Source organism: Bos javanicus, chromosome 9 (genome assembly GCF_032452875.1).
Source record: "Bos javanicus breed banteng chromosome 9, ARS-OSU_banteng_1.0, whole genome shotgun sequence".
Taxonomy (NCBI): Eukaryota; Metazoa; Chordata; class Mammalia; order Artiodactyla; family Bovidae; genus Bos; species Bos javanicus.
In genome coordinates this window covers 73,873,583-73,895,687 of record NC_083876.1, presented here as the reverse complement: position 1 = coordinate 73,895,687, position 22,105 = coordinate 73,873,583, and the positions used below count along the sequence as shown (strand labels likewise).

At 35.8% G+C, this 22,105-nt stretch overlaps 1 protein-coding gene across 2 annotated transcripts in view; it reads right to left on the bottom strand.

Annotated features, from left to right (window-relative positions):
- Positions 1 to 22,105, bottom strand: part of PDE7B (phosphodiesterase 7B) — a 379,394-nt gene that overhangs the window by 325,778 nt on the left and 31,511 nt on the right. Inside the window, exon 1 of one of the 2 annotated variants that reach the window (XM_061428069.1) lies at positions 21,713 to 22,102. The exons of the other annotated variant lie outside the window; for it this stretch is intronic. Coding sequence (XP_061284053.1) covers positions 21,713 to 21,733 — 21 coding nt within the window. The 5' untranslated portion in view covers positions 21,734 to 22,102. Of the gene's footprint in view, positions 1 to 21,712; positions 22,103 to 22,105 lie in introns of those variants that run through there. 2 annotated transcript variants of the gene reach the window in all.

The following is a 22,105-nucleotide window of genomic DNA, read 5'->3' as shown; positions in this document are numbered from 1 at the left end:
TCTTCCAATAACACTATGAGTTCAAAAACAAATGGAAACTGAGTCAACAGTTAGTTACTTCCTTGGGATCACAGCACCGGTGAATGTCAAAGCTAAGGCTAGACTTTGATTTTCCTACCTTTCCTCAGCATTCTTAACTCATACACCTATGTTTTCTACAACCACTGATATATCTTTTATGTAAGTTACCATGGTCATGGGAGTGCTTTTCCCTGCCACTGCCATCTCTACCAATAGGCAACCCTCTATCCTTACTTGAAGGAGAAGAAAATGTGTGCCTGGTGTCTTAAGAAACTGAAACAAGTATTTTCATAAACTCTGTTCATTGTGTTGTTCAGTGCCTACGTGTTCTTGGCACAGTGGTTTCACAACCTTGTGACTTACATAGGCTTTTCGGGTTGATTGGAAATCAAAGTGTCATAAGTATATAATATAGTGCCTAGGGAATGATTTTTGCCAGTTCTAGACTTCTGTATCAAAACAAAAACATGGGGAGGGAGGAGGGAGGAGGGTTCAGGATGGGGAACACATATATACCTGTGGTGGATTCATTTTGATCTTTGGCAAAACTAATACAATTATGTAAAGTTTAAAAATAAAATAAAATTTAAAAAAAAAGAAAAAAAAACAAAACAAAAACATTCGTAAATCATGCCTTTGTAAATTGGAGATGCCATCCTTTCATAAAGAAGGCTGAGTGTCGAAGAACTGATGCTTTCAAATTGTGGTGTTGGAGAAGACTCTTGAGAGTCCCTTCAACTGCAAGGATTTCAAATCAATCAATCCTAAAGGAAATCAACCCTGACTATTCAGTGGAAGGACTGATGCTCAAGCTCAAGCTCCAATACTTTGACCTCCTGATGCAAAGAGTCAACTCAATGGAAAAGACCCTGATCCTGGGAAAGATTGTGGGAAGGAGGAGAACAGGGCAACAGAGGGTGAGATGGTTGGATGGCATCACCGACTCAATGGACGTGAGTTTGAGAAAACTCTGGAAAACAGTGAAGCACAGGGAAGCCTGGAGTGCTGCAGACCATGGGGTCTCAAAGACACGATTTAGCAACTGAACAACAACAATACCCTTTCATATGAAGGAAAATATACAATAATGGCACAATTTAAAGCAACTGAGCTTTCATTAGGGGCCGTATATAACTATGATTGTGCTAAAAACATCTAAGAGTAAACATGGAGCAGTGTATTTATACCACAGTTTCTCTGTGTTCCACTCAAGTATGTATGGAAAATTTGTATGTTGGGGGTTCAAGGTGGGAGCCTTAGTCCCTTCCTACTAGGAATGTATAAAGAGGCTTTCATGCCTACAGAGTCTTCTGGAGCACAAGCTCTGGCAAGGCTCCAGCAATATAGGCAGCACCATGTAAAACCCAGAAGTATATGCATTTGAACCCTTTCCCAGTTCCTCTCCCTTCCCGACATCTGGATGCTGGTGGAAGGCTTAGTCCACCACCCTCTTCCTATTTACATTGTCCTCCTCGGTGATCTCATCTGGTGCTAAGGCTTTAAATAGCATCTGTACTGACAGATCTAAGTTCAGTTCTGAGCTCTCCCTCAGCCCTGCATCTCAAACTTAATATGTCCTAAACAGCATTCATACCTTCCTCCTTCACCTCCCTTCTCCATCTTCATCCGCCCCCAGTCTTCCACATCTCATCAATAGTAACTGCAGTGACGCAAGCCAAGAATCTAGACTTTATCAATTGTTCTTTATTTAATTGATATGTACACAATATACATAGTACTGACTACTGAACCCGGTTCTAAGTGTGCACACACATAGAGACCCATACAAACACACAGTAAGTCTGTACAGCAATCCTGTAAGGAAGGCACAGTTAGCTTCTTCCTCCAACTTTACAAATTGGAGAACAGGTTATTTATCCAAGGTTATGTGTACAAGGTTACAAAGCTGGTATGAGACTGAGCCAGAATGTAAACCTAGGGAGCCTGGCTCCAGAATTTGGTATCATAAGCACTGTGCCCCGCTACCTCTACTTCAGAGCCAATCTACTATCCATTCCTATCCATTACACTGTCAGATACTCACATGTCAACACCAACCATACTCTCTGACTCAAGCCAAGTTACCTTTACCTCTCATCACCTGCAGTAAGTAACTGACAGCCACCCATGATGGCTTCTATACCCCAGCCTGAACAGTCCATTCTCTGTACAGGAGCCAGTGTCATCATTTTAAAGCACTAATCAGTTGGATCTCTTTCCTGTCTCCTTCATTTTGGTGGGCTTCCCATTCACTGTGAGAAGGGTGCAATTCAGACCATGCCTGTGGAGGTTCACATGGTCTGGGGCTTGCTTAGCTCAACCCACATTTCTCCTTTTATCCTAGAATCTCATCTTGCTCGAGCAGCCCTGACCTTTCTGTCTTTCAAACAGTGAAATTTTATTTTGTTCTTGGAGTTTTGCTCTTGCTCTTTCCTTCGTCTGGATCACTCTTCTTCCAGGTCTTTGCATGGTTGCATCCATTTTATTATCTCAGTTACAGATAAGACTCCATTGACCTCCCAGTTACACACCTACATCTCTACTGCCAGCAACAAGACGTCTCAATACCCTGCTTTATTTCTTCATAGCATTTAGCAATATCTGAAAATGATCTGTTTTATGTCCTTGTTTATGTGTTAACTCTCAGGCTTCTCTCACTAGAATGCAAGCTTCATGGAGATGCAGACTTCCTCTCTTCTACTTTTACATCCCCACTCCCTATACCACATTAGGCTCCAAATACCTGATGGTTGAATCAATGAATCCTGGTTCTGTCATTTAGAAACAGTGACCGTAGGTTAGTTATTTAATTAATGGGAGTCACAGTGTGCAGTCAAAAGGGGACAATTACACCCATGTATTAGAGATCTTCTGAGGATATTTAGAGATTTAAGCAGAAATTAGAATTTTTCTCAAGACCATAGTGCTCCTGAATATAAGATACTAAAGTTTTGGACCAATTAACAGTTTGTTACATATGCACATCCTATATTTCCCATCAATCGAAGTCTAGACCAATCTCAGTTCTAATATCCAATACAATTCCTTGTAAACATAGATTATCTTAATTAAAGCAATAATATTATGTGCCAGTCAGCACCTGGATATATACTTGCATATGTGTACTTGTATATACACACACAAATACTTTAGCTATATCTGTACCTGTATTTATATATCTATAACTATCTATCTATAGTCACATGGACACACACATATGTACATGAACTTGTATATCTGATTTTTTATCTGATGCTCTTATAATAATAATAAATTATTTTATTTTTAAAATAAATAATAATTATTCATTATTGAAAGTAAAATAATAATAATTGAGCCAACACACTTAAGGCATCTAGGCCAAACTAAACAAGAGAAAATTTAAAATATTTGGCCTAAAATTAAATCTCAGTTAAGTTCATGTAAGAATTAACTTATGATTGAATACTGGGCACGGATCTCATGCTGCTTATGCATGATGCGGAAGTCAAAGGTTCACCATATTACAGTTTGGGTGTTCATGGAAGCCCCCTAACCAATATTCCTTTTAAATTGTCTCCACCTACCGATTCATCAGGCCTGCTTCTTGATAAAATATAGGCATTAATAGGGATGATAGTCAACATAATAGTAGTAATGTTAATCACTCAGTCTTGTCCAAATCTTTGCGACCCCATGGACTGTGTAGCCCAAGAGGCTTCTCTGTTCATGGAATTCTCCAGGCAAAAATTCTAGAATGGGTAGCCATCTGCTTCTCCAAGGGACCTTCCCAACCCAGGGATCAAACTCAGGTTTTCTGCATTGCAGGGAGATTCTTTACCATCTGAGCTACTACAGAAACCCTTGATAGTTAACGTATTTAAACACTAGCTTGACCAGAGGCAAAAGATGTGTATGACCATCTTGGCATCAAGCAGAAGAACACTGGCTCAGGACAAGAGCAAGGATGCAGAGAATGTTGCACTAAACGCAGCCATACACAAAAAACCTCTCCTAGCCTGGAATTCTAATTTTTTTATTTTAAAGCTCTGATATAAGACTCTGGTTTGGAAATGGTGACAAAATTTTCAGCCTGTTTCACAGTTAGAAAATAATGGAAGTCATCTTGCTTACTCAAGATTGCATGAATAACCTAAATGCAGGTCAAAATTAACAGGTTTATAAATTTTTAAAAAATTTAAATTCAATGCATTAAATTAGATTAAAATTTATTTATAAATTCTTCTTTGATTTCTTTAAGGAAAAAACTAAATGTGCTAGAAACAGAACAACTTACTCATGTACCTTTTAACAAGAATTTGCAATTAAAAATTGTTCAAAACTGCTAGTTACACAAGTTTGTAATAAGTCCTTATTACTCTATAACGTGCTAAAGCTAAAAATGTCTTCTCAGTTTAAAAATTCATGGAGTAACACATAAAGCTTAGTCTTTTGGCCTAAATATTAAGTCAATTTTCTTTCTTTTCTATTACCTGTAATGAATGATGGTATCAATTCAAAACAGCACATTTTAGAAAACATACCACTTATTAATATGTTTTAGTTTAATATGTTTTAGCACACATTCATGATATACTTGAAAATCATTAAACATCGATTCTTTTTAAATTTCAATTTTTAAAATTTCTATTTTGAAAAAAATGACTATGAAAACTAGAAATATACATTTAAAAGCAAATCAACAAAGCAGGATATTTCAAGCATATTTTTCTTAACTCTTTATGGTTTCTTTCTCTAAAATATATTTTTTCAAGCTATTTTAAAATTGCTTGTAAATAATTTAATGATTGGACTCTAGGTTAAGGACTTGGCACACTTTGCATTTATTAGCTATATCTTCAAGCTCACCTGGGCTCCAAAGATAACCCAGCACTGGAAAATCTGCATAAAGCAGTCCTAGAAAAACACAAATGCCCAAGAAAAGCCAACAAACTGCCAGAAGCCACAGATAAATACAAAACACCAAAAACCTGGTTTTCCATAACTAGACCAGACATTGACTCTAGCTTAGCTAAATTTAATCCTGGTTATAGTATTTTGTTTGCAACTATTTGAATAATAATTAGAACAATTGCACTCATCTCACACTCTAGTAAAGTAATGCTCAAAATTCTCCAAGCTAGGCTTCAGCAGTATGCAAACCAAGAACTTCCAGATGCTCAAGCTGGATTTAGAAAAGGCAAAGAAACAAGAGATCAAATTGCCAACATCCAGTAGATCATAGAAAAAGCAAGAGAATTCCAGTAAAACATCTACTTTTACTTTATTGACTATGCTAGTCTTTGCGTGAATCGCAAAAAACTGTGGAAAATTCTTAAAGAGATGGGAATACCAGACCACCTTACCCAACTCCTGAGAAATCTGTGTGCAAATCAAGAAGCAACAGTTAAAACCAGACATGGAACAATGGACTGGTTCCCAATCGGGAAAGGAGTACGTCAAGGCTGTATATTGTCACCCTGCTTATTTAACTTACATGCAGAGAAGAGAGATGCCAGGCTGGATGAAGCACAAGCTGGAATCAAGATTGCAGGGAGAAATATCCGTAATCTCAGAAATGCAGGTGACACCACCCTTATGGCAGAAAGTGAAGAACTAAAGAGCCTCCTGATAAAAGTGAAAGAGAATAGTGAAAAAGTTGGCTTAAAACTCAACATTCAGAAAACTAAGATTATGGCATCTGGTCCCATCACTTCATGGCAAATAGATGGGGAAACAATGGAAACAATGGCAGACTATTTTCTTGGGCTCCGAAATCACTGCAGCCATGAAATTAAAAAACTCTTGCTCCTTGGAAGAAAAGCTACAAACAACTTAGACAGCATATTAGAGAGCAGAGACATTACTTCGCTGACAAAAGTCTGTCTAGTCAAAGCTATGGTTTTTCCAGTAGTCATACATAGATGTGAGAGTTGGACCATAAAGAAAGCTGATTGCCGAAGAATCGATGCTTCTGAACTATGATGCTGGAGAAGACCCTAGAGGGTCCCTTGGACTGCAAGGAGATCAAACGAGTCAATCCTAAAGGAAATCAGTCCTGAATATTCATTGGAAAGACTGATGCTGAAGCTGAAGCTCCAATACTTTGGCCACCTGATGCAAAGAACTGACTCACTGCAAAAGTCCCTGATGCTGGGGAAGATTGAAGAAAGGATAATGGGATGACAGAGGATGAGAAGGTTAGATGGTATCTCTGACTCAATGGACATGAGTTTGAGCAAGCTCTAGGAGTTGGTGATGGAGAGGGAAGCCTGGTGTGCTGCAGTCCATGGAGTCGCAAAGAGTTGGACACAACTGAGCTACTGAACTGAACTGATTTGAGTAATATTTTGCTCATTCCACAGGACATAGCTATTGTACTGAAAATAAAATATTTTAAGTGTTTACAACACATATGGACTAACACACAATGTCTCATTCAGAGATATTAGATTTCCTTGAGTGGAACTAGGAGTTGTGAAACAATTTGGGTAATGAAAGTTGCTAATAGCTCATGATAGCTAATTCATATCAACTACTAAATAAGATAACTCTTAGAGACAGTGAAGGACTGGGAAGTCTGCTGTGCCACAGTCCAAGGGATCGCCAACAGTTGCACACAACTTAGCGACTGAAAAACAACTATATAAGATAACAGTTTCCATGCATAAAAGCCATAAATCAAGACTTAAATAATACATTTTGGTAGATATCCTTGATTGGAAATATGCAGTGCAGATGAAAAATTGTCTATTAAAAATAGTTATTTAACCCAAGTCTCTTTAGGATATTAGCAATCTCCAAAATGATAATATTTGTCAAAGTACTACTGGCAAATAATAGTTATAAAATAAGGTAATTGCACTGATGCAATTGTAATTCTTTGTTGTAAACATCTATGCAAGGGTTATAGTACTGCTTATAGTGAAATATGGGAGGTAAAAACATACTTATCTTTATCTATTTAGCTTATGATTTGATTACAACTTCTCATTTTTAAATTTATATCAGATAGACAATTAAATTGTAACAAATTAAGAATTTACTTCTGGTGCATACTGGGGTCTTTTAATGCATCTTTCTATATCTTTTTAAGAAAGCAATGAAAGGAAAAAAAAGATAGCTACATAGTACTTACTTAGTATGTGCCAGCTACTGTTCTAAGCACATCATATATATTCATTCAACACAAAATCAGGTTAAGACAATCAGGACTATCAATACCACCAGTAACTAGAAGCAAATGTAAATACTATATGGTAAAAGAGAGTATCACATTAGGCCTCAAGTTATCTCCATAGTTTTTATATGTAATGTCCAGTACCTAATCAAAAATAACCAAGCATATGAAAGGCAAGAAATGTGAACCCATCAGGGGCACTAAAGGACAATAGATACAGACATGATATAAATAAAATGAAGACTTCAATAATACATATAATATATACAAGGATATGATAGACAAAACTGAGAATTTTGTCAGAGATCTAGAAGCTAATAATACCATCATCATCATATAATGAAAACATATATTATATGAAAATATAATGATAAATACAAAGAAAACCTCACCTAAGCAATCATAGTAAAACTACTGGAAATCAAAGCTATAAAGAAAGAATTACAGATAGTTTTTTAAAAAAAGGACAGTTTACTTTTAAAAGATGAGTAGCAATGACACATATACCCTACCATGTGTAAAGCAGATAGCTAGTGGGAAGCCGCTGTGCAACAGGGAGCTCAGCTCGGTGCTCTGTGACATCCTAGATGGATGGAATGAGGAGGTGGTGGGGAGACTCAAGAGGAAGGAGATACATGTACACTTAAAGCTGATTCACATTGTTATGCAGCAGAAGCCAACACAACTTTGTAAAGCAATTATCCATCAATTAAAAATAAATTTTAAAATAGACTATTTTCTGGCATCAACATAAACAGTGAGTTATAAGACAATAACATCATAAAGTGGGGGAAGAGAATTACCAGTTTAGAATTTTCTTCCCAGGAAAAATACATATTAGAAAAAGAGTCAATACATTTCAGTCAAAAAAACAAAACAAAACTGGACCAAATTATTACCATACTAAAGAAAATCCTATATGTAATCTCAAAGATGCAGGAAGAAATGAAGAGTATATAAGACTATATGAAACCATAATAACAATAATTATTGTGGAATTTAAATTATATAAAATTAAATACCTAAAAATAACATATAATTCAGAAGAAGCACATAAGTAGTTAAGGCATTCATTCTAAGGTTTTCAAGTTTCCCACAAAGTGATAAAAGTCCTAATTTGCATTGTACTTTGATTAGAGCGAAGACACCTCTTGTAACGTCCATGGTAACCAGTAAGATAATGTAAAAGTATGTAAAAATTACAAGCTAATAGGAAAAGGGCAATGAAATTACAAATATATTCAATCCAAAAGACAGCAAAGAGACAAAAAGAAATACAGAACAGGAAAGGCAAATAGCATAGTAAGTCAGCATATTTAAATTCAAATATATTATTATGACATTAAATATAAAATGACTAAATACTCCACTGAAAAGAAAAATACCAGACTGTATAATAAAACAATATTTACTTATTGATGCTTGTAAAGAGAGATATCTAAACCACAAACATATAGAAAATTTTAAATTTAGAGAATGAGAGAGAAGTCACACAGACACTAGCTAACAGAAAGCTAGTTGTATAGATTTTAAAGTTGACTTGAAGGCAAAATCGTTAATAGAAAAAAAAAAAAAACTGGGTCTGATTACGAGACAGGTTTCAATTCACCATGATGATATAATAGTTCTAAATTTGTATCTAACTAAGCATCTGTCATCCTTTTTTTCCATTACCATCCTATTTCCTTAAGGAGACTTTTTAGATTTGTTTATTCTAATCACTTCCTTCCAAAAGAGTTTAATACCATATACACTATACATCTGTTGATGCACTGAGTCTCTCTGGAGGGCCATAGACCACTGTAATACATACTGATTTCTTTTTTTGCTTCCTAAGAACCAATTATTAGATCTGAATTAGGGGCTTCCCTGGTAGCTCAGCTGGTAAATAAACTGCCTACAATGCAGGAGACCACAGTTCAATTCCTGGGTGAGGAAGATCCTCTGGAGAAGGGAACAGCTACCCACTCTAGTATTCTGGCCTGGAGAATTCCATGAACTGTATAGTCCATGGGGTTGCAAAGAGTTGGACATGACTGAGCAAATTTCACTTTCATGTGATTAACAATTTCCTAATTGACTTGTATATTGTCACCCTGCTTATTTAACTTATATGCAGAGTACATCATTTAAAATGCCAGGCTGGATGAAGCACAAGCTGGAATCAAGTTTGCAGGGAGAAATATCAATAACCTCAGATATGCAGATGACACCACCCTTATGGCAGAGAGTGAAGAGGTACTAAAGAGCCTCTTGATGAAAGTGAAAGAGAAGTGAAAAAGCTGGCTTAAAGCTCAACATTCAAAAAATTTAAGCTCATGGCATCTGGTCCCATCACTTCATGGCAAATAGACGGGGAAAAAATGGAAACAGTGATAGACTTTATCTTCTTGGGCTCCGAAATCACTGCAGATGGTGACTGCAGCCATGAAATTAAAAGACTCTTGCTCCTTGAAAGCAAAGCTATGAACAACCTAGACAACATATTAAAAAGCAGAGACATTACTTTGCTGACAAACGTCTGTCTAGTCAAACCTATGGTTTTTCCAGTAGTCATGTATGGATGTGAGAATTGGACCATAAAGAAAGTTGCTTGCCGAAGAATCGATGCTTCTGAACTGTGGTGCTGGAGAAGACTCTTGAGAGTCCCTTAGACTGCAAGATCAAACCAGTCAATCCTAAAGGAAATCAGTCCTGAATATTCATTGGAAAGACTGATGCTGAAGCTGAAGCTGAAGCTCCAATACTTTGGCCACCTGATGCAAAGAACTGACACACTGCAAAAGTCCCTGATGCTGGGGAAGATTGAAGGAAGGAGGAGAATGGGATGACAGAGGATGAGAAAGGTTGGATGGCATCACCGACTCAATGGACATGAGTTTGACCAAGCTCCAGGAGTTGGTGATGGAGAGGGAAGCCCAGGGTGCTGCAGTCCATGGAGTCGCAAAGAGTTGGACACAACTGAGCTGCTGAACTGAACTGACCCGTATAGGTTTCCCTGGTGGCTCAGTGGTAAAGTTCCACCTGCAATGCAGGAGACTCTGGTGTGATCCTTGGGTCGGGAAGATCCCCTGGAGAAGGAAATGGCAATCACTCCAGTCTTCTTGCCTGGAAAAATCTCATGGACAGAGGAGCCTGGAAGTCCATGGGTTGGCAAAAGTCCGACACGGCTTAGAGACAACCACCACCAATTGACTTGCATAGAGTGCAGTACCTAATAGCCAGAGTCCAAATTCATTTCAAATGTATGTGAAACATGTGTAAAAGTTGATATATGTTGGATCATACATATAAGCTACACCAAATCTCAATGATCTAAATCATGAATTATCAATTATGAATCATGACCACAGCAGATTATACTAGGAAACAGTCACAAAAAGATAACTATAAAATCCCAATATGTTTGAAAATTAATAAATGCACATCTATATAATCTAAGTGTCCAAAAAGAAGTTACAATTGAATTTTTTTTTGAGCTATCTGATCATGGAAATACTAAATTTGGGGATGCAAATTAGAGAAAAGTTTATTGGTTTAAATGTATATATTGAAAAGGAAGAAAAAATGAAATGCTATGAGCCAAGGGGAAAAAAAAACCCCTGAGAAATAGAAAAAAACTTAGGAAAATAAATCTAAAGAAAGAAGAAAAAAGGAAATAATAAAGGACTAAAATGAATAAACAGACAATAAATACACATAAATAAAGAGAATTTAAAAAGTGAAAAGTTTTTACTTGAAATATCTAAAATTGATCTTGGCAAAACCATTGGAGAAAAACAAGAAAAACTGAAATGGCATAATAAACTAAGAGTAAGAATAAAAAGTTAGCCTAAAAAGCAGAGAATTATGAGCAACTTATGCCAATTACTAAATTTTGATAAAATTACTAAATTCTGACCTAGAAATACACAATGTACCAAAACTGAAAATAAAAGTAGAGAATCTGAATAACCCATAAAAATTAGTAAAATTAAAACTGTAACTAAAATCTTGGCCACAAAATATTCCAGGACTAGATGGACTTGATTACAATGTCTAACAAATATTTAAGGAATAAATGGCATGAATCTATATAAATCTCTCTCCTTCAAATTTTAAAAAGGTAATATTTTCTAACTATTTTTATGAGGTCAATGGAACCTGGTTGATCCCAGAAAGGATAACTTAGACTTATTTTTCTTAGCTGCAAAATCCTAAAAGTTATTAGCAATCCAGAAACAAGGTAAAAATGGATTAAAAAATATCAGAACACATCATGACGAAATTGGAGTTACTCCAGGATTTCAAGTTGGATTTGACATTGTAAAATTAATCACCACCTCAAAAGAATAATAGAGAAAATCATATGGTAGATATCAGAAAAAATATTTGATAAATCAAATATTTATTCATGGTAACTTACAAACTAGAAATAGAAGGAAACTTCCAAATTATAGACAATATCATACTTAATGGTAGAATGTTGAAAAATTTCCTTCTAATATTGAAAACAATGTACTACCCACTGTTATCTTAACAATTTACTGAAAATCCTAGCCATTACAATAAGAAAAAAATGTCAATATTTAAGAAGAATATATACATGCCTACCAACATTCTTGGATAGTATGACTGACTACATAGAAAATCAAAAGAATTGACAGATAAATTACTAGAATTTCCAAGTGAGTTCAGCAAGTCTGCTGACAACAAATTGATATACCAACATTTAATTGGTTTTCCATAGCAACTAAATAACAACAAACAACTATATAATGGTAACAAAAATTAAAAATTAAAATTGAAGAGATACTATTTAGAATAACATCGAAATACTAGCTGCTTAGTAATATATCTAGCATGGAATATGCAAAATGACCACAAAGCAAGCTATTATTAAGAAAAATTACCAAAGACCTAAATAAAAGGAAGAAATATACTACCTTCATGAATTGAAAGACTCAAGGAAAGATGTCAAATCTTCCTAAATCCATCAATATCCCAAAAGTGTTATTTTTTCTTTTTTATAGGGAAGAATCTTAAGTTAATTTAAAAATTTATATGGAAATGTAGAGAACCAAGAAGAGAAACAGGAGATTTTACCAATGGGAGAAAAATATTTGTACAATAAATAGCAATCAAAAGTATCAAAATACATTTTTAAAATTCCTATAAATTAATATATAAATGACTTATTTAGACAATTCACAAAGAAGATATTTACATGGCTAATATACATGTGCAAAAGTGTTCAAACTCATCAATAGCCAGGAAAATGCAAATTAAAACCACCATATACTAATCACTACATACCTCCCCTAAATGCTAATTTATAAGGTTAGTGAGGAACCTTATAAATTAGCATTTGTATCAACCATACATTGTTGGTGGGAGTGTAAATTGTTTTAACCATTTTGAGCAGTTTTGAATTTTCTACTGAAGTAAAACATAAACATTCTCTGTGGCCCAGCAACTAATTCCTAGGCATATGGTCAGCAGAAATACATGTACTGGTGTATCAAAAGACAGGCATAAGAATGCTCAGACCAGTACTATTCATATTAAAAACTAGATACAATTGAAACATTTTTCCCTAGTAAAATGGATGAATAAATTGTTGCATAGTATCAGATAACTAGATACTATGCAATAATGAAATAAAATACAGCTATACGCAGCAATCTGCTAAATCTCACTGTATAATGATGAGTGAAGAGTGGAGGAGGCTTGATGGATTTTTGAAGTGACAATTATGTAATAATGTTCTCTTTCTTGGCTTGGGCAGTATAGTGATTACACAGTGCTTCACTTGTAACTAGTGGACTATTCTGTGCATTTATATCTTTTGAGTATTTCTCTGCATATGTGCTTTAGTTTAAAAATAAAATTAAAACTCTATTTCTCTTAAGTGTTTAAAGCACCCCACAATTCTATGTCCAAAATACTTATAACTCTCCATGAAATAGTTTTTATAAATGTAAGCAAACAATACCACTCCATACACACATGATGCTTACTACTTTTCATGCATTTTTTCAGCACTTTACAAATAAAGTGCATTTGATCTTCTCAACAACCATATGAGGCAGATATTATAAACACCTTCATCTTATAAATAAGTAGAGTGCTGCTCAGAGACTAACTGGCTCAGGATCACAGAGCTAATCAGCAAGCCACAGTGAACTGTGCCAGATTCCGCACTGTTTACCACTACACGACACTGCCTTCCAGAACAAAACTTCCGAAGTTGAAAGTGTCAGATTTAGTCACTGTGAATAAATTTGAAATGAAATAATGTTTCCTCGATACACTGGAAACTCCTAAAAATATTTCAAGTAGATTAACATTTTGACATAGATATTTTTATATTTTGTAAAAATTTTAAAACTTTTTCTATGCTTAGAATGATCAAAGATGGATTTTAACATAATGCTTTTGAAACACTGAAAACCAAAAAAAAAAAAAAACCTGTCATTTAAAAAGCTGGGATTCAATTTCAACTCTATTAGTTTTAACTTCTGTGAACCTCGATTACCTTGTCATTAAAATGGGCAAAATGAATCCTTTCCTAGTAGGAAGATTCTGAGAAAGAACTGATTTGACATTTGTGCTCTGAACTAGGCGACTAATATGAAAGCCAATCCAACCGTGTGCGTAGAGAGTGTGTTAGAAATTTTACAACATAAATGTACATCATTTTAAACTCACATTTAAGCGGCTTAAAAGTCAAAAATGCTAAATAACTTAAGGCCAGCATTTGGAACTTGAATGCAGAAATTTAGGTTACAAGGTTAGTTTTTCTTGAAAAAAGTTTGATCCTTATTGTTTTCTTCCTGTTTTCCCTTCTCTCTCCACATAATATATGAAAACTAAATTTTTAAAAAATAATATACTATTACCATTTAATTCAATAAATATACTTGACCTATTTTTTAAAAGACTTACATTAAAGGAGACATTTTAAATAGGCTATGTTCTCCAATTCACTGTTTCTGACATGAATACCATTTTAAAAGTTTTTATGTACATTTGTTTTCACGTTTAAGAAAGGTTTGCCCTCTCTCTCTCTCATGCACTCACACAGACACTTAGAGGCAACAAATTAATGAAAAAGAAGATAGAAGATAGTAATTCTCAGCTACTTTATTATTAGCCATTGGGTTATTTTTAAATGATCAACAATTTTTTTTTCTTAAAAAAAAATTAAGAGAAATGTATAGAGAAAAATCTAGAATGTCATTCAAGTCTCCTATCATACAAATTTCTGTTTTGTGTCTGTCCCTTTTGTTTTAACTTAAAGATTGTTCTTCACTCCAAGCACAATAAAAAAAGGTCTAGAAAAACAGAAAATAAAAATTACTAAATAATTTAAATGACCAATACATTTTCCAAATCAAACTATAACCAAATTGAAATTATTTTTATTTCATTGAAAAACAAGAACACTAGTCTGAAGGACATGGAAATATACTGTATTTTTATCCCAGGGAAAACCACTTTTTCCTTAAATTTAATGATCTTTTCTAAATCGAGGCATTCTTTAGACTTCTGTATTACTGCAGCATCTCCTTTTACAAGAATGCATCTACACTTTTGTAAATGACTGAGTTCTTTCATCTGGCTGGACACAGCTGGCAAGTGGCATAATGGGAAAGGGAAATGAAAGTTTTTTTTTTTCCCTCCTGAAAAACCAAGAAATGTATAAATCATATTGAAACTGAAGCATTTGTTGCTTGTATTACTGCGCAAAATACACATCTTAATACACACAGTGTTTTCTAATGTTTTATGCATAAATGATATTATAGCATATTTTAATTTAAAAAGTCTATGATGGGTGGTTTCCTTAAACACTATTTGAGTAAATATAGTGTTACTATAGTGTTAAATATGTACATATTTAATTTGAAAAATTAAACCAAACTAATTCTAAAACAGAAAGTTTAAAGCGCTCAAACCAATAAAATATATTGAGTAAAATATGTACATTTAGTTTATGGAGAAAAGTCTCAAATAGTTGTCAGGCAGCAGGCCAGCAAGTTTTCTTATGAAAACTCTGAAACACATATGAAAGCTGGAAGGAATTCTGAGCTCGACTAAGGCTCTCGTTTTGTACGTGAGGACACTGGGTGCCCTGCGAAATGATTGGTCCACAGGTACTCAAGCAGGAAAGCTGGGCTATCTCTCTCTTCACTTCAGGGACAAGCTGGTCTCCTCAGCTGTGTCAAAGGCAAGGGAGGGAAACGCAATAGGATTGAAGGAAGAATCTAATGAAGCAACTAAAAAACGGAACTCTTTATCTTTTATTTCCTAGTTTTTGTCTCACCTTTAACTTAAATATCATGCGAAAATAAATAGATACCCATAATTTTTCCATTGCATACATAATAAACTTGTGGTGAGAAAAGTTGAGCAGTTCTACAGTATTTACATCCTAGAGGCTTCCATTGTTGTTTTTATTTGAATTTGTAGACATTTTCAAACAGTGTGTGTGAATATGTATATGTAGCTATACAAATGCTAATGTAGCTTTTTCCCACTTGTCACATCTTGAAAATCATTCCAGATTGTTCAGGTAGATCTCGCTTATTCTTTTAAATAGCAATATGATATTCTAGTCTATGGATTTAAAATAATGAACTCAACAACTCACTTATTATTAGTTTAGATAGTTCTGAGTTTTTATATTACAAAGAAGGCAAAAATAAACATTATTTGATATGTTCTTAGACTAAGATTTACTAGAGTCAAAGAATATGTAAAATATTGAATGTTAAGTATCTTTATTTTAGATATCAAATTTTGACCAGTTTAGGGAAGATCCCCTGAAGAAGGGCATGGCAACCCACTCCAGTACTCCTGCCTGGAAAATTCCATAGGCAGAGAAGCCTGGTGGGCTACAGTCCACAGGGTCACAAAGAGCTGGACAGGATTGAAGTGACTTAGCACACAAGCACAGGAATATACTAACCTCCTATGTCTTTATCTGAAACCACGGAAATACCTCCTCACACCAAACTGACCCTGGACTCCACTTGCCATCTCAAAGGAAAAGAAGAATATTCTTAAAACTCTCAAAGATCCTTTAGTATATTTAAATCATGTATAAACTTCTGTTTTGAACAAAATCTTTTTCTGTGTGTTTGAAGCAGTAAGTAGGTAATGATGATTTTCATCATGTAGAAAGGATGTCTGTTATATTTATTTATATGTTAATTATGAATCTAAAACATAAAAGCTAATAATAAGAAAAGAATCTGAGCAGGAATTTTAATGAAAAATTTTATGCAAATTCACCAGCCACTAGAAAGGAAAACTAAAACAAAAAAACTTCAAATTTTATAAGAGGAAATGCCATCAAAGTCTCATTATCAATCTTAATTTTTCCATCTTCTCCTTACAAATGCAAGAAAGAGAAGAAAAGGAAACAGGCAGGAGGGAAGAAAGGAAGTGTGGACGGACAGGAAAGGATGGAGGGGTATGAATAAAACAAGCTTTATTTACTAATATATTGACTAAGGCTGTTATTTTCATGCTTCTTTACTGTATGTAAATAAATGTGCAAAGCATCCAAGAAAGGATTTTAATTTTGAAAATACTGGGGTATTTATTTACACACTAGTATATTAAGAATTATATATTGCTTAATAGGCTTATGTGTGTTTTGTGTCATGTTATTTTTAGGTTTATCTGAAGCTACAAACCTTGCTCCCTATTCTCCACACTTGAGATGCTAACTGTAAATCAACACCCAAGGAGATGCCAGCAAGAATGCTCTGACCCAAGGAGGATCCTACCAGCAGATTCTCAATGGACAATCAATTCACCAAAAACATTCTTCTTCTGAGGATTCCTCCAACTTAGTTATTAACACACGTTCAGTTATTCTCTAAAGAAACCAGAATTGGAGCAGAGGAGATATTAAAGTGAAATAATACAGAAAGCCTAAGACAATGATTGGCACTTAGGAAAAAGACACTTGTCACATTAAAGTCTCCAGATACAATGAACTCAAAGCATGTCCCTTATTGTCTGAAGGGGTGCTACAGCCATGGGCATGTGCATGTCAGCCTCAGAGGACAGAAATGGGGGAAGGACACACGGTCTTCCCTGGGGAGCCATAGTCAGCCTGTAGAGAAATTGCCCAAAACCCAGGGACTTGTTTCTGTTTTCCCTTGACAATGAGGGTATTTTGGAGGTGAAATTATATAAATTTGGATAATTGAATACAGGCAAACTTTTAAGGGAAGTAGAAGAAATAAAGGATGGGAGAGGTGGAAGAATAAGAAGAGTTTAATGCTAACGAGTCACTATTAACCTATCATGGTGAAGCACAGAATCTGGAAAGGAAAAAGTCACCCTAGAAGTATTCCAAGATCTTCATCTTAAAGCAGAGGAAATTGAGGCCTCCAAAGTTAAAGAAATTTGCCTTAACTCACACAGTTCTTCTGAGCCACTTTGGGATATTGGTTTCTTGACACAAAGGACATTCGTGCCATATGACACCGCATCAGTGGTCAAGCCCATCACAGTTTAGGAAACATTCTTGCTTGTACCAACTGGCTACTGGCATCTGGGGTTGCTGTCAAAGTTCTTGAAGGACTCTTGCTTTTTGGAACTCTTATGGTTCCAAATTCAAGTGATGATGGAGAAACTACCAATGCGCTAATTTAATTCACCATCTCAAACCTGTACAATAGCTTAATCAACCAATGGGAAAACTTTGGCTCCCTTAAACATTATATTTTTTATGGATATCACTACATATATATTATCCACATCTTGACATGTGGAAAACATATAGTAATTTTTAAAATAAAAGTCTGACACTCACATTTTTATATACAAATAGAATTTTTTAAATTCCCAGATAAGAATGCTATAAAAAGTTCGATCAAAAAAAGACTGTAAGAAATAATCCAATACAACCAGTTTCATTTATAGGCGATGAAACTGGGATCAAGAGTAAGCAAGTGTTTCCCAACTAGTTAGAGCCTGAATAAGGGTGCCCACTGGTCCCGTCTCTATCTGTTCCTCTTTCTAGTGTGCACCATGCAATCTCTTTCTGGGTACAAATTAAATCATCTGGATACCTAAGCGATTCTTGGGAATGTATAACTGCCTTGATTATATACTAGAATGTTGACACATTTCATTGCACTCCATTCAAATCTCTAACATGCCTGGAATATAGTAGATATTGTCACTTTGGGTTATACTTGGGCTTCCCTGATAGCTCACTTGGTAAAGAATCTGCCTGCAGGAGACCCTGGTTTGATTCCTGGGTCAGGAAGATCTGCTAGAGAAGGGATAGGCTACCTACTCCAGTATTCTTGGGCTTCCCTTGTGGCTCAGCTGGTAAAGAATCTCTGCCTGCAATGCAGGAGACCTGGGTTCGATCTCTGGGTTAGGAAAATCCCCTGGAGAAGGGAAAGGCTACCCACTCTAGTATTCTGACCTGGAGAAGTCCATTCTACATCCTTTTTTCCCCATTTCTCCCCCAAACTTCTGTATCATCACTTTAAAGATTGTTAATATACCAAGTGACTCATTGTTTATTTACCAGGTGGCACGATAGTAAAGAATCTGCCTGCCAATGCAGGAGACGCAAAAGACACAGGTTTGATCTCTGGGTTGGGAAGATCCCCTGGAGTAGTAAATGGCAACACATTCCAGTATTCTTGTCTGGAAACTGGCATAGACAGAAGAACCTGGCGGGCTACAGTCCATGGAGTTGCAAATAGTCAGGCATAACACACACACAATACACCAAGTGTGCATCACCTCAGGAATCAAAGTTAGCATGTTCACAAAGTCATCTAGGATGCTTGTAAAGTCAATGGTCCTGACACCTGGGGACTGTAAAGTCAATGGTCCTGACACCCATGGCTCTGACATGAGCGATAGATATGCTTCCCAAGGCTCATTCTTAGGAAACGTGAGGATGCCCCTGGGGAAGCTCTGAGGAGAAATGGAGATGCCACCATGGGAAGGCACTGATACAGAGGTTCTCACTGCATTTCCAAATGCCAAACCTCTTTCTCCCCAGCTAGATGCACCTCCTAGAAGAGAGCTCCCTGCTTGTCTGTGAACTTCTCTGGGACAGATAACTTGAATCCATGGGATGGTGGAGTCTTTGGGTAAAAATTTTTGAACACTGAGGATTCTTCAGTAAGTTACCTACCTCCTTCGATAAATTACCTGCTACCAGTTAATGCGAGTTAGACCACTTAGAACACCTAATAGGTTTTACATTTAGATGTTCTGAAGTCTATTCTGATTCTCACTTTTGATACTTCTATTTAATATAATGAAGATCTTTTGGTCTTGCTTGGGATTAGTTTACTGCTTAAAGTATTCCTTCCAATACCATGTTCTGTGAGTCAACATGCAGCTTCCCCTATGATTGGAGCCTTGTTAACAAAGTCAACTTTGGAAGATTAATTCCTAGTCAGAGGCATTTCCCAGGCGGTACCATCTCACTTTGAGGAAACTTACTTTTGCATCTGTTTTGGGGTAACAGGTTCCTTTGACTGAAAAGAACACCAGTCAATGTTCAAAATGCCCTCCTAACTAGATTATATGTCAGGTTGGACTTTAACATCAAAAACTTTTTTCAAAAACAGTTGAAAATACCATATTTGAAATTTATTTAAATTATAATATATGAAGGGTAGTAAATTCTCAGCAAACATTTTAAATAGGTATTAATTGAGAACTGACAATGGGGAACTTTATGCTGAACATCATGTAAGGCATTACAAAATGTACTGGGGCAGTTATTTTTTCTAAGTTGATGTCTGCTCCTGACACATCTTGGAGTTTTCCATCTTTGCCCTAAGTCACTTGATTCATAAGAGTTTCTCCCAGTTAATTGGCTGACATATATATAGTCACCACTGATTTTGTCTCATGTTCAACAGAGTACACTCTGAAACCAGACAGCTTACAGTGTCAGGTGAAAAACCTTATAAAGAGGATACAGACTCTGGAGTTGCAACTTGTTAACTTTGGGCTTCTACTTCATACATAAAGCGACTTCACTGTATTAGAGAAAATGTCAATCAAAACATAACTACTGACACTCGTCTTTGTTTCACCAGCCAGTAATAAAAGATAAAGCAGAGGAAATGGAGGAGCGGCAGTTAGGCATTTGCAACACACAAAGTCCTTGTTTTCCCACTAGGCACTGCAGAAAAGCAATTGTCCATTCACATCACATCCTCTGCATTTCAGGGCTAATATTTTTGCAGTTCTTAACTTGGTACATTACACTCTTAGTTAATTTCATAATTCTTTGAAATGCACAATGTTTCACACCTTGCTTAATCTTACTGCTAACATGACCCAGTTTTAGAAATTTCTCTTAATGTTGAGAATAGAAAGCTTTGAAAAATATCAAGAAATTTTGGAAACAGAGTAATGGTTTCAAACAATCCTGTCTTACTTGTTATTGCATAACTTTGAGAAGGGTAATAAGGAAATCCATATTAACCGTATATTATTTGAATTGCTCTTACAATAATTGACTCTAGATAGGAATGATTTTTAGCAGAGGTTCTCTTCAACCTACAATAATATTCTGCCATTGAAAACAACATTACCCTGGGTTTAATTGCCCTGCTTCCTGCAACATTTAGTGGTTTATGTATATAAATACATATGCCTGCTTTCAGGGGCAAAGAGGTTTAGTCTAACATTTTAATAGTTATTCTAGCCAAACACATGAAGAACAGAACCTATAGATGGTTAATTAGTTCCCGGGATCACTCACTCAAGTCCATAATTAAATATCTCACTCTGCTTTCAACTATTGTAGGAGAAGACAATTAGCAAATTTGCAGTGCTAAGAAAGAAGTTTTATTCTCCTTTATAAATAAGGAGATCTAAGTCATTTGATCATATAACTCAGTGCCTGGATCTCCTCTGTTGACTTCCAAATCCAGAACATTTTTAAAAATGCAACAAATTGATAAATTGCATTTTCCCCAAGAGTTCATATTTCGGACACATCTTCCATAGGTTTTTTTTTTTACCTTCGGTCTCATTATTAGCTTCTTTCTCCCTTCCTACTAATTTCTTCATCTTCTATCAACCAACATAACAAACTCAAAAGAAAAACGGAATTTCTTTTTCCCTGTTCCACAACCCTCACCAATCTCTTTACCAGTATTTTCCTGTCCTGTCCCACCAAAAAGAAAAACTGACTCAACTCTAAGATTTACATTGGAGAAGAAATATTGCATTCATTAAAAAAAAAAAAAAACCAAAGGGGAAAAAACAACCCTCTCAGGAGGGGCTCAAAGAGCAGTGAAAAGGCCAGAGTGTCTCATTAGGCTGCTTGGAATGAAACAGTTAATTCAGGGTAAGTGATAATGTTTAGTCAGTTCGCCTAGAAAAAGGAAGGAAATTCAAAAGCTGGTTGCTGTAGTAACAATCACAGACCAAAAAATATATACATACAGGTTCATTTAAAATAAAACTCCTGCCATCTCTCTCCTGGGATTCTCTCAAGAAAAATGAGTTGCCGCTGAAATCTGTCGTACCTACCTCAACCATTAAACAAGACATTTAACCATAGTGGCAGTTCTGTGACCTCTGAATGCCGTGAAATCTCTGAGCGCTGCCGCTTGTTCATGAAGACTTGTGCTGCGGAATCCAGCAACTTCATCCAGGATTACAAATATAATTAAGAAAAAATAAGGAAAAAAAAAAAAGAAAGAAAGAAAAACAAAAGCACACAGAGAGATCGGGAAGGAAGGAAGGAAGGTAGAAAGAGATTCTCTGTGGGTGAGGACACCACGTTTCTCCCAGCAAGCGCTGGGATGGAGCTGAGGCTGCTGCAGCGCCCAGACCCACCGACTGGCTGGGGGAGCCGCAGCCGGCCTGCTGGGCTGGGAGGTGCTGTCAGTTGCCACAGGCAAGGAAAAGCAGAGACCAATC